Raw genomic sequence first — 11,035 nt, forward strand, 5'->3', positions numbered from 1 at the left:
GGTTTAATCAATACAGATTATTAAAGCCTTATTCAATAACTGATATATTTTAGGAAAATTTTTTGTTTATATATAGGTCTTAAAATTAAATATCAGAGGAAAATGTTTAAAAAATTTAATCCATTTTAATTATATTGTTAATTTTTTATCATAGTTGAATAATACTAATTTGGAAGATTAGTATAACAAAACTTTTAGCTATCACACATAATTCTTTTCACCTTTTAATGTAATGTTGTTTAAAAAAAACAAAAAAAAAAAAAAAAAAGAATTTTAAAAAGTTTTATCAGATTTGAAATTTTTATCAAATTTTTGTACAATTTTAATTACATCAAAAATCTAAGTATTCCGAATCAACATTTTTATAACTAACTATTTGGATATGGTATACGAGTACATATTCAAAAATAGAAAAATATTATGAAATTTAAACTGTAATCAAAATTCTTATTAAAGTGTTATACTTATATTATTAGATTACTGTAGAGATTGTATAGTTTTTTCTATTATTTCTTTTTTTAATCTATTAAATAAAAATAATATAAGAATACATTGTATTTAATGAATTATAGGTGGCGAATCTGAGGATTAACATTCGAATTTTTGTAACAGGCACTAGAATTATATTTAAACTTACTGTAATATAATTGATAACTGCCCTGTACAATATCTTCTACATTTTTTAAATATTCGATCCTTATTGCAATATTCTTACTTTTCAAAACACAGAAACTGAAAAATTTCGATTAAAAAGAAGTTCCCAGTTATCTAATATGAATGAACATAATATATGTATTTGTAGTTCTTAGCGTGGGGAAGGAAATGGGGTAGTACGCGATTATAGCTGATGGGTACGAGTTACTTCAGCCTCTAGCCTCTGCTACCCAACGCCAAAACTCACCTTCACGAGGTCCTCCCTGTTAAGCTGAGCAACCCTTACGAAAGAACTGGTACCCAACCCAGTTGGTGTAGTATGGGTCAGTGAACAAACGAGTGCGGCGATTTAAATCCAGAAGCGTCTGACCCAGAATGGGCGGCTCCCTGGTCTGCGTCTGATCCCAGAGGGACGGCAGTTAATGTACCTGGTAGTAGGTATAAAATACTGGACATAGGGTTGACAACTCTATTCCATATTTCTTTAGTCATGGAACCTCAAACCTGGCCTCGGATACACGATCGATCAACTAGGCAACGACCACGGCAATGTATTAAGGACTCTGATTTGAATATCGGCTCACGGAATATTAGAACGATGCTACTCCCGGGAAAAATGGCAGAAGTAGTTGATGAAATTATGAATTATGACTTTGAAATTGTAGCGCTTCAGGAGTTAAGATGGAAAGGACAAGGTGAATTACGCAAAAGAGATTATTCTATTTTTTACAGTGGCAATACCAAACCTGGCTTGAACGGAACCGGTTTCTACGTAAGCAAGAAAATACGTAACAGTGTGTTATATTTTGAACCTATAAATGATAGAGTCTGTGTCTTGAAGTTGAGGGGGAAGTTTCAAAACATTACGCTATTATCAGTGTATTCTCCTACAGAAACTACCGAAGACGAACTAAAAGAAGCTTTTTATGATGATATATTTAGAGTATGTAATAAAATATCCAGACACGATCTAATAATAATAATGGGAGATTTCAACGCCAAAATAGGCAAAGAAAATTTTATTAAAAATGTAGCGGGACTACAATCACTCCATTCTAAAACTAGTGAAAATGGAACACGTCTGGTTAACTTCGCCTCAGAGAATAACTTGTGGATAAGTAGAGTTTCATTTCAACATAAGAGAATACATAAGCAAACGTGGAAGATACCAGGTGAAAGAGGCGCAAATCAAATTGATCACGTTCTGGTAGACAAAAGACATGCAACCTCGATTTTAGACGTCAAAACATGCAGAGGAGCTAATTGTGATTCAGATCACTATATGATTAAAATAAAAATTAGACAACGTTTATCTACAATAAACTCTAATAAAAATATATTTAAAAGAATAAAATGGGACACAGAAAAGATAGTTGCCAATGAAGATTTAAAATTAGTTTATCAACAAAATCTATCGCACAGAATTGACAACGTTTATATAAACAATAATCCATCACAAAACTGGGCTAACATTTGTGAAGCTATCAAAGACGCTGCTAAAGAGGTTATTGGCTCTGAACCTCGAAACAACAATAACTGGTATGACTCTGAATGTAAACGAATCAACGAAGTAAAAAATGAAGCATGGAAGAAACAGTTATCATGTAACACAAGAAGTAATCGGTTAGATTACGAAAATAAAAGAAGGGAAGCGAAAAAGATAATGAAGAGAAAGAAAAAGGAACATCTAAGAAATAAAATTTTAGCTTTAGAAGAAAATTCCAAGCGACATGCTAGAAGATTTTATCAGGGAGTAAAATATCAAACTACCGCTTTTCAACCAAGACTGAATATCTGTAAAAATAAAGAAGGAGAAATATTAAAGGAAGAAGACAAAATATTAGAAAGATGGTATGAACATTTCCAGGAAACTTTGAATAAACCTGATACGAGAATACACAGTATGCCACTTTTGCAAACAGTAGAAAACACCATAAACCAACCAACAATGGAAGAAACTCAAATTGCAATTGAAAAGCTAAAAAATGGAAAGGCTAGCGGTGAAGATTCCATTATAGCGGAATTAATTAAATACGGAGGCAATAACTTACATTACAAGATTCATGATTTAATTATTAGCATATGGAATACTGAGATTATTCCTGAATCTTGGCTAAATAGTATAATTTTCCCGGTGCATAAAAAAGGAGACAAGAAAATTTGTAGCAACTATAGAGGCATATCCTTACTTAATGTATCCTACAAAATATTTACCAATATATTATATGACAGGATAAACGAAATAGCGGAAAAGGTTATAGGTGAATATCAATGTGGATTCAGAAGAGGTAAATCTACAACAGACCAATGTTTTGCATTAAGTCAAATCTTTGAAAAATCACAAGAGTATTCAAGAGATATTCACTGCCTATTCATAGACTTTGAACAGGCGTTTGACCGAATCAATAGAAAAAAAGTATTTGGAGTAATGCAAAGGCTAGGAGTACCAGAAAAACTTATAAGACTCGCATGCGCTACGTTACGAAATACAAAAGCGAAAGTACAAGGAAAACTTACCAACTCGTTCAACATTGATTCTGGTGTAAAACAGGGAGATGCATTATCTGCTTTGATATTTAATATGATGCTACATTATGCAATTAATGAAATTGATCCTGGAGCTACTATCTTCATTAAATCGTATCAGATATGTGCGTATGCGGATGATATTGTTATACTCTCGCGTAATGCTAATGTTTTGAAAGAAATTTTTACCAAACTCGCTGAAGCTACTGCAGGTGTTGGGCTACATATAAATGAAAAAAAGACTAAATACTTCATAAAAAGCAGAACGCCCAGAATAACACATAATCTTAGTATTGGAACTTACACTTTTGAAAGCGTTACTCAATTCAAATATTTGGGAGTAGTTTTCTCGAATTCAGAGGATTCATCAATCGCAATTAAAGAGCGAATTAGTGCTGCTAATAAGAGTTACTTCGCCCATGCAAAACTTTTGAAGTCCAAACTTTTAACGAGGTCTACGAAATTCAAAATATATAAAACACTTATAAGACCTATTCTTACTTACGGATGCGAAGTATGGAACCTAAAGGTTGCAGACTGCAAAATGCTATCAATTTTTGAAAGGAAAATACTAAGAAGATTATACGGACCAGTGAGAATGAATGGCAATATTTATAGAGCAAGATATAATCATAAACTTGAAGCATTAATACGAAATCGAACCATTATTCGATTTATAAAATCCAGACGAATAAGTTGGCTGGGCCACATGGTTCGTATGTCAGGCGAAACAACACTAAAAAGAATTTTCATGCATCGCGAGCAGGGGACGAGAGCGAGAGGAAGACCCAAAAGTAGATGGCTGGACATGGTTGAAGCGGATCTAAGTACCATGAATATTAGAAATTATAGCACGTTGGCTCAAGATCGAAGTGAATGGAAGAGAATAGCTGAGGAAGCTTTGGCTCACAGAGGGCTGTAATGCTAAGAAAAAAAAAAAAAAAAAAAAAGTTCTTAGCGTATTTCTAACATAAAAAAAACTGTTGTTAGTTTGACTGTAACGTCCAATAATTCGCCCGTCTATACGTCATCAATTTAAAACTTCTGCACTTCTTAAAATAAAAAGCTCTAATTTTAAACTCATAAATACTTTTCCCTCAAAAATAATTTTCTCTAAAAATTTTATGTTGCAAAAATTCTAAAACTGCAATTTTCTAAACATTTTCTGTGTTGAAATTATTCATTACTTCTCTCAATTCTTTAAAATTGAATCAAATTTCTATACAAAAGCAAATACGTTATATAACTGTAGATGTCTCTATTTCTAGCTTATAAATTCTACTTTTTGTTACCTCTTTTCATTTTCTATTTCTTTACTCTCGTAAACCGTTTCAGAAGCAAATTAATGAAGTTATTTAAAATATTGCTATACGAGTTACGATTTGTAATCATCTACAAAATCATAAGATTCTGCCATCGTGGGCATTATTATCTTATCATTAAATTAACATCTTACAACTTAAAATTTTGTAAAAATTTCATTGTAATATTTGAGAAATGGAATAAACTTACATGTAAGTTATTGTTATCCGTTCGGCTTTACAAAATTATTATATAATAAAAAATATTCAATTTTAAGCTGAGTAGCCCAAATAAAATAAATTTATTTTAATAAATTTTTTTGGGGTTTTAACACTATTACGAGCATAACTTCTGAATAAATTCTTAATAGTTCGCGTTTGTTATGTGTTTTATTAATTTTTTTTTTAATTATAAATTTACGTTAGTTATTGTATAACAGTTTCAATATAATTTTTTTTCTTATACAATTATATTAAAAATTCTTTTAAATATTTTTAAATATTTATATTTGAATTAAAATTTAAATTTAAACAAAAAAAAATCCCTCTCAATTGTATACGGAACACTACTGATTGCGCTATGTAATATTTTCATAATTTCCTAATTCATTTATTTAATCCTTGGTAAAGCTTTAATAAAGATAATAATTTTATGTAATATAACATCTATTTCAGTCATCAATTTTACATTAAATACGATAAGTTTTACTATTCTTACAATTTACCTTTTGACTGATTAATTTGATAATAAATTATGCCTACTTTAATCTTATTAGATAAAATATTAATTGAATTGTAATAGATAAGTTTACGAGTATTTTAAATTCCAAAAAATTTATTGGAATTTATGATTTACTAATAGCATAAGAATATTATTGTAGTAAAACAAAATCAACGAATCGTTGTTAATTAAAAAAAATAAATCTATTTTCAGTACAAATCTTATAAAATTTATTTTAGAACGATTTACCTGTTAACAGCAGAAATATCGCTAGTCTATTTCTCTCAAAAAAATTTTTCTAAGCAACGCAAGAGTGTATACTGTGTTGATGTAGTACAGCTTAAAAATTAGCCTTAAAATTATTCACACGCAATCATTTTTTATCCACATTATATTTTATTTATATACAGGCCTAGGATTGTCATCTAAAACTAATATAAAATGTTCTCTTCCGAGAATTTGAATAGAAAATAAATTTCTGCTTTTAATTTGCTCTCCAGAACAATTTGCAAATTGTAACTTAGGATAGTTTTGCTCTAGACAGGCATATTAATTCATATACGCATGTATGTAATTTATATATATGTATGTAAATTTGGCAGATATTTATGTTGTTTATAATTTTTTAAAACTTTCTAAAACGAACAAATCACTTCACTCTCTCTCTCGCAATATTATTCTGTAAGAATTATTTTATTCTATCGTGCATTAACTTTAATATAACACTAATTTTATTTGTGAAACTGGACAAAAAAGAGAGTTTGCAATAATTGTTAAAACTTTGTGATGTGGTCTGGTTACTGGTGAGGTGAATAATATACATATAAATTTAATCATAGAGAGAAAACAAACAATTATGATTTCATGACACTGAGTAACAAATAAAAGTTCACAAATTACGTACATTGTAAAATGTAGTGAAGTGACCACAACAGAATTTACTTTATTAAAAATGTTCAACCACTTATGTATTTTCTTTGAATTGGTTCAGAAAAATGTTTCAAGTACAAATAGTTCAAGTAATATGAAAGCTAATGAATAAAATTTAAAATGGATTGTTTATTTTAATAAATGAAGTGATCTAATAATGCAACATTATACACACAAAAGTATACCAGATTTATGTAGGTACTAAAAAATATAATAGAAAACAATTTCTCCCGAATAACAAAATATGTAGTTATGCATGTTTCACATTCCACTGTTTCTCATCAAAATTCTCTTGTTTTAAATTAAGAGACTCGAAAACTTGTAATGATCCGGTGCTTACTTGAAAATTAATTAATAATAAAGCATAAATTTTTATTGCCGCAAATGTATTTCTTACTTTTGTTTTCATTAATCTTGCTACCTACGAATTACGATTCAACTTTACCTGGTTAACATTATTTTTTATTATTTTTCTCTTTTTCTGTTTTTATTTTGTCTTAGGTAAACTTTGGCGCAGACTTGATTTCTTTTAAGCGAAAAATTTTTCTTATAAAAGCGAATCATAAGAAATAAAATAAGAATGTGGTTGAGTAAAAGAAATAAAATACCAGTTGATGAATCAGTACGTGGCTGCATTTGAAACCGATTGGAACTTATTTAATTATTGTATACAAAAAAAAAAAACTTGTTGAAAAATGTTATTAAACTTTCTAAATTAAAATTGTATATGATTTTTTTTTTTTTTAAAAGTATTATGCGATTTTAAACAAATTAATTTATTATGGATAGCCAAAAATCGGTAGAAATAATGGGAAGAGATAATATTGGTATTTATAATAGAAATAATAAAAAAAATAGTGGTACAACAAATACAAATGCAATAACAAAAAATGAAAGAGTTGAACGTACAGTAAGCCAAAAACCAGATTTAATAAAATCAACATTCAAACAAATATTTAATTTTAATAAAACAGAAATCTCAAATTCTAATAAAGAAAATAATTTAATTTTAAATGAAAGTGACAATGAAATTTCAATAAATTCTAATACAGATGATAAAATTAATAATTATTATAAAACAAATATGAAACGAAATAGTAAAATAAAAGAAATATCACGATCAAAACATGGTGCTAAAAATAATTTAAATAATTATAATAATATTATTTTAAATAATAATGATAATACTGATGATGATAGTGACAGTATCGATCATAATTATATTAATGATGATATTGATATTGATGAATATTTAACAAAAAATAAATCAACAAATGATAATAATAATGGTAAAATGGAATATAATAAATCCCACCATCAAACAACAAATTCAATACAATCAAATGTGTTGAAAAATAATGAAGAAAATTTCAATTCACCAAATAATAATGTTTATAAAAATAACAAAAGAAAAAATCACTGCCATATTAATGGTGAAAATATTGAAAATATTTGCAAAGATGAAAAAAGAAATTTTACTATTAATATTCAAATTGATTTAGTGAGCTCACTATTATTTATTGTGGCACTATTAACAAGACTGTACAGATTATCAACACCAAATAATATTGTGTAAGTTAATATTATTATGATATTAATTTATCACAAAACTTTTATAACAATTTTATTTTACTATCGTAATAGTACAGAAAATATTTTTGATTTTAATCATATTTTATTCTCAAAATTTTAGATTTGATGAACTACATTATGGCAAATATGTTTCACTTTATATGAAAAATACATTTTTTTTCGATCAACATCCACCATTCGGAAAACAATTAATAGCTGGTCTTGCCCATATGATTGGTTATAATGGAAATTATACATTTTCTCGAATTGGTGCTGAATATACTAAAAATGTACCAATATTTTGGTTAAGATTATTACCAGCACTTTGTGGAAGTTTACTATCACCTGTTACTTATGAAGTTTTATTAGAAATGAAATTAAATCGTTGGACAGCTTTATTAGGTGGACTTCTAATAATATTTGGTAAGTTTTTTTATAATTAAAATTTCTATAAATTTTTCAAATTTACATGATTATTCAATTTTTTTTTTTTAGATAATTCTCTTTTGACACAGTCCCGATTCATTTTAATGGAATCCATGTTACTATTATTTTCGACAATTGGAATTTTATATCTTTTACGATTTCAAAAATCCAAATTTGCTTCGTCGGCATGGCTTTATTATGGTGCTTTATCAGCAGTATTTTTAACATTTGCATTTAGCGTAAAATTTTCTGGTTTTTATTCTTGTATTCTGGCTTTTCTTATAATGACAAAATATTTATGGAATTTATTACACGATTCGACAATATCAGGTAAATATCATTTTCAATTTTTAAATACAATTCTAATATTAAATTTCTTTCAATTTATTTTTAGATTATCAAATTTTTCTTCAAACGATCACAAGATGGATGATATTTACAATAATTCCCATCGCATTATACTTATTAATTTTTTATGTTCATTTAAATACTTTATATAAGGCTGGGCCTCATGATAATATAATGACAAGTGCATTTCAAGCATCACTTGATGGTGGTTTGGCATCTATAACAAAAGGTCAACCACTTAAAATTGCTCATGGTTCACAAATAACATTGCGGCATACATATGGTCGTACATGTTGGTTACATTCTCACATACATCTTTATCCAATTACATATAGTAATACTAGAGGTTCAAGTCATCAACAACAAGTAACATGTTATAGTTTTAAAGATGTTAATAATTGGTGGATTGTAAAACGACCTGATCGTGATGATTTAGTTGTTGGTGATGATCCAGATGTCATTAAACATGGTGATATAATACAATTAGTTCATGGAATTACTAGTAGAGGATTGAATAGTCATGATGTTGCAGCTCCAATGACACCAACAAGTCAAGAAGTTTCATGTTATATTGATCATAATATTTCGATGGCAGCGGAAATGTTATGGAAAGTTCATATTGTTAATAGACAATCGGTATATTATTTTTAATATTGTTGTTATTAAATTATGCTGAATTGCATTCTGTTTTTAGGAAGGTGATACATGGCATGCGATACGTTCAGAGGTTCGTTTGATACATGTTACATCAAAACGATTGCTAAGATTCAGTGGTAAACAGCTTCCTGAATGGGGTTTTAATCAACATGAAATAGTTGCCGATTCAGATGAAGAACATCAAGATACCGTTTGGAATGTTGAAGAACATCGTTATACAAAATGTAATTTCCAAAAAACAATTATATACTTACATGAGTAATTATTTGGACGTGGTTTCTCTGTTATAAAGAACAATTTTTAATTAATTAAACAATTTGCACACTTTTTAAAACCTGACCCATAAGATTATCGCAGTAATATTCAAAACACTTGTTATTTCGAACATTGTGGTTCTCCAAGTTTATGGAATCCTTCATAAATCATTTATTCATATACACAACTCCGTTTCAGAGTTAACTTAAAGGCCCGGTTTTCTCTTTTAACCCTAGTTAAATAAAACATTTTATTGCTTTAATCGAAAATAATTTTTTACTAAAATACATTTCTTAATTTTTTTTTAGCACAAGATCAAAAAGAACGTGAAAGGCAACTATTAAAAGCTGAAATGATACCAACTAAAAAAGTTTTTATGTCATTTTGGAAGAAATTTATTGAATTACATAATAAAATGTTATGGTATACAGACCAAATATCATCTCATATGTATAGTTCTGATGTATTAGATTGGCCATTTTTAAATAAAGGTATAGCATATTGGATTGATCGAGATTCAAATGGTCAAATACATTTATTGGGAAATATTTTAATTTGGTATTCTGGTACAATCAGTATATTTATATATTGTACATTATTAGGATTATATTTAATACGAAGAAGAAGATTATGTTATGATTTACCAGAAATAGAATGGTTAAAATTTACAACAGTTGGTGAAATATTTCTCGGTGGTTACATTTTAAATTATTTACCATATTTTTTTGTTGATCGTACATTATTTTTACATAATTACTTGCCAGCATTTTTATTTAAATTATTATTATTATGTTATGTTATTGAACATATACATTTTATTATTAAAAAATTTATAAAAATTAAAATTTTTATTCATTTGTATAAGATTTTTATTTTAGTATGGTTAATTGGTATTTTTTATATTTATGTAAAATATTTATCAATTAGTTATGGCATACAAAAATTAACAACTGATGATATTATTAAATTAAGATGGAAAGATACTTGGGATTTTATACTTAGAAAGGATTTAGAATAAAATTTTATGTATAATTTTTAAAAAAATATGAAAATATCACGAAATATTATTATAATTATAATTTATTTAGAATTCCGATTTAATTAGTATTGAAAATATGTTTGAGAATATATGAAATACCTTGTAAATCGTATATACTTAATATTATATTTAATTTTATAAACCATTATGCATACGTATAACACAATAATTATATATGTATTACATAATAAATAGTTTAATTGCCGAAATTGATATTATACTCGAAATGTATTTTTAATGTATATAACATAAAAATCCATATATACGATTTTCTGTTTTTTTTTTTTAGATAAATTATTAAAAACTTTGTTATTTTAATACAAAATAAAATCTCTTGTTTCTTATTTTTAAAGCTCGAAATTTAGGTGATTAATACACTTTTATCAAAGAAGTTTAGGAACAAAAATTTTCCTAAGAAAGAAATATACGAATCGATGTTAAATTTAATTCATAACGATTTTATATGTGAATAATATGAAACATCCTTCTCATCCGTGGTTTCTGGCCAAAGGTCCTTTTAATATTTTAGTTCTTTGTTTTTTCTTTTATATATTTTAATTATCCATTCTGAGCTTCACCTGGAAGTTTGAAATATAGTAATTAATA

General features: G+C 27.3%; 1 protein-coding gene across 1 annotated transcript; it reads left to right on the forward strand.

The window, feature by feature from the left end:
• Window positions 1–6,732: 6,732 nt before the first annotated feature.
• Window positions 6,733–10,408, forward strand: LOC129613602 (protein O-mannosyltransferase 1). Its single transcript, XM_055527733.1, has 6 exons — window positions 6,733–7,704; window positions 7,826–8,127; window positions 8,200–8,460; window positions 8,525–9,114; window positions 9,173–9,359; window positions 9,699–10,408. The coding sequence occupies exons 1-6, from the start codon at window positions 6,914–6,916 to the stop codon at window positions 10,406–10,408; spliced, it is 2,841 nt and encodes a 946-aa protein (XP_055383708.1). The 5' UTR covers window positions 6,733–6,913.
• The last annotated feature ends 627 nt before the right edge of the window (window positions 10,409–11,035 follow it).

The sequence above is a fragment of the Condylostylus longicornis genome, unplaced genomic scaffold (genome assembly GCF_029603195.1).
Source record: "Condylostylus longicornis isolate FDR11 unplaced genomic scaffold, ASM2960319v2 ptg000084l, whole genome shotgun sequence".
NCBI lineage: Eukaryota > Metazoa > Arthropoda > Insecta > Diptera > Dolichopodidae > Condylostylus > Condylostylus longicornis.

Excerpts from the sequence above, each read along its gene's own strand:
- LOC129613602 (XM_055527733.1), top strand. The coding sequence starts at position 6,914 with ATGGATAGCCAAAAATCGGTAGAAATAATGGGAAGAGATAATATTGGT. Across the intron at positions 7,705-7,825 it reads TCAACACCAAATAATATTGT|ATTTGATGAACTACATTATG; the intron begins GTAAGTTAATAT and ends TCAAAATTTTAG. Across the intron at positions 8,461-8,524 it reads ACACGATTCGACAATATCAG|ATTATCAAATTTTTCTTCAA; the intron begins GTAAATATCATT and ends ATTTATTTTTAG.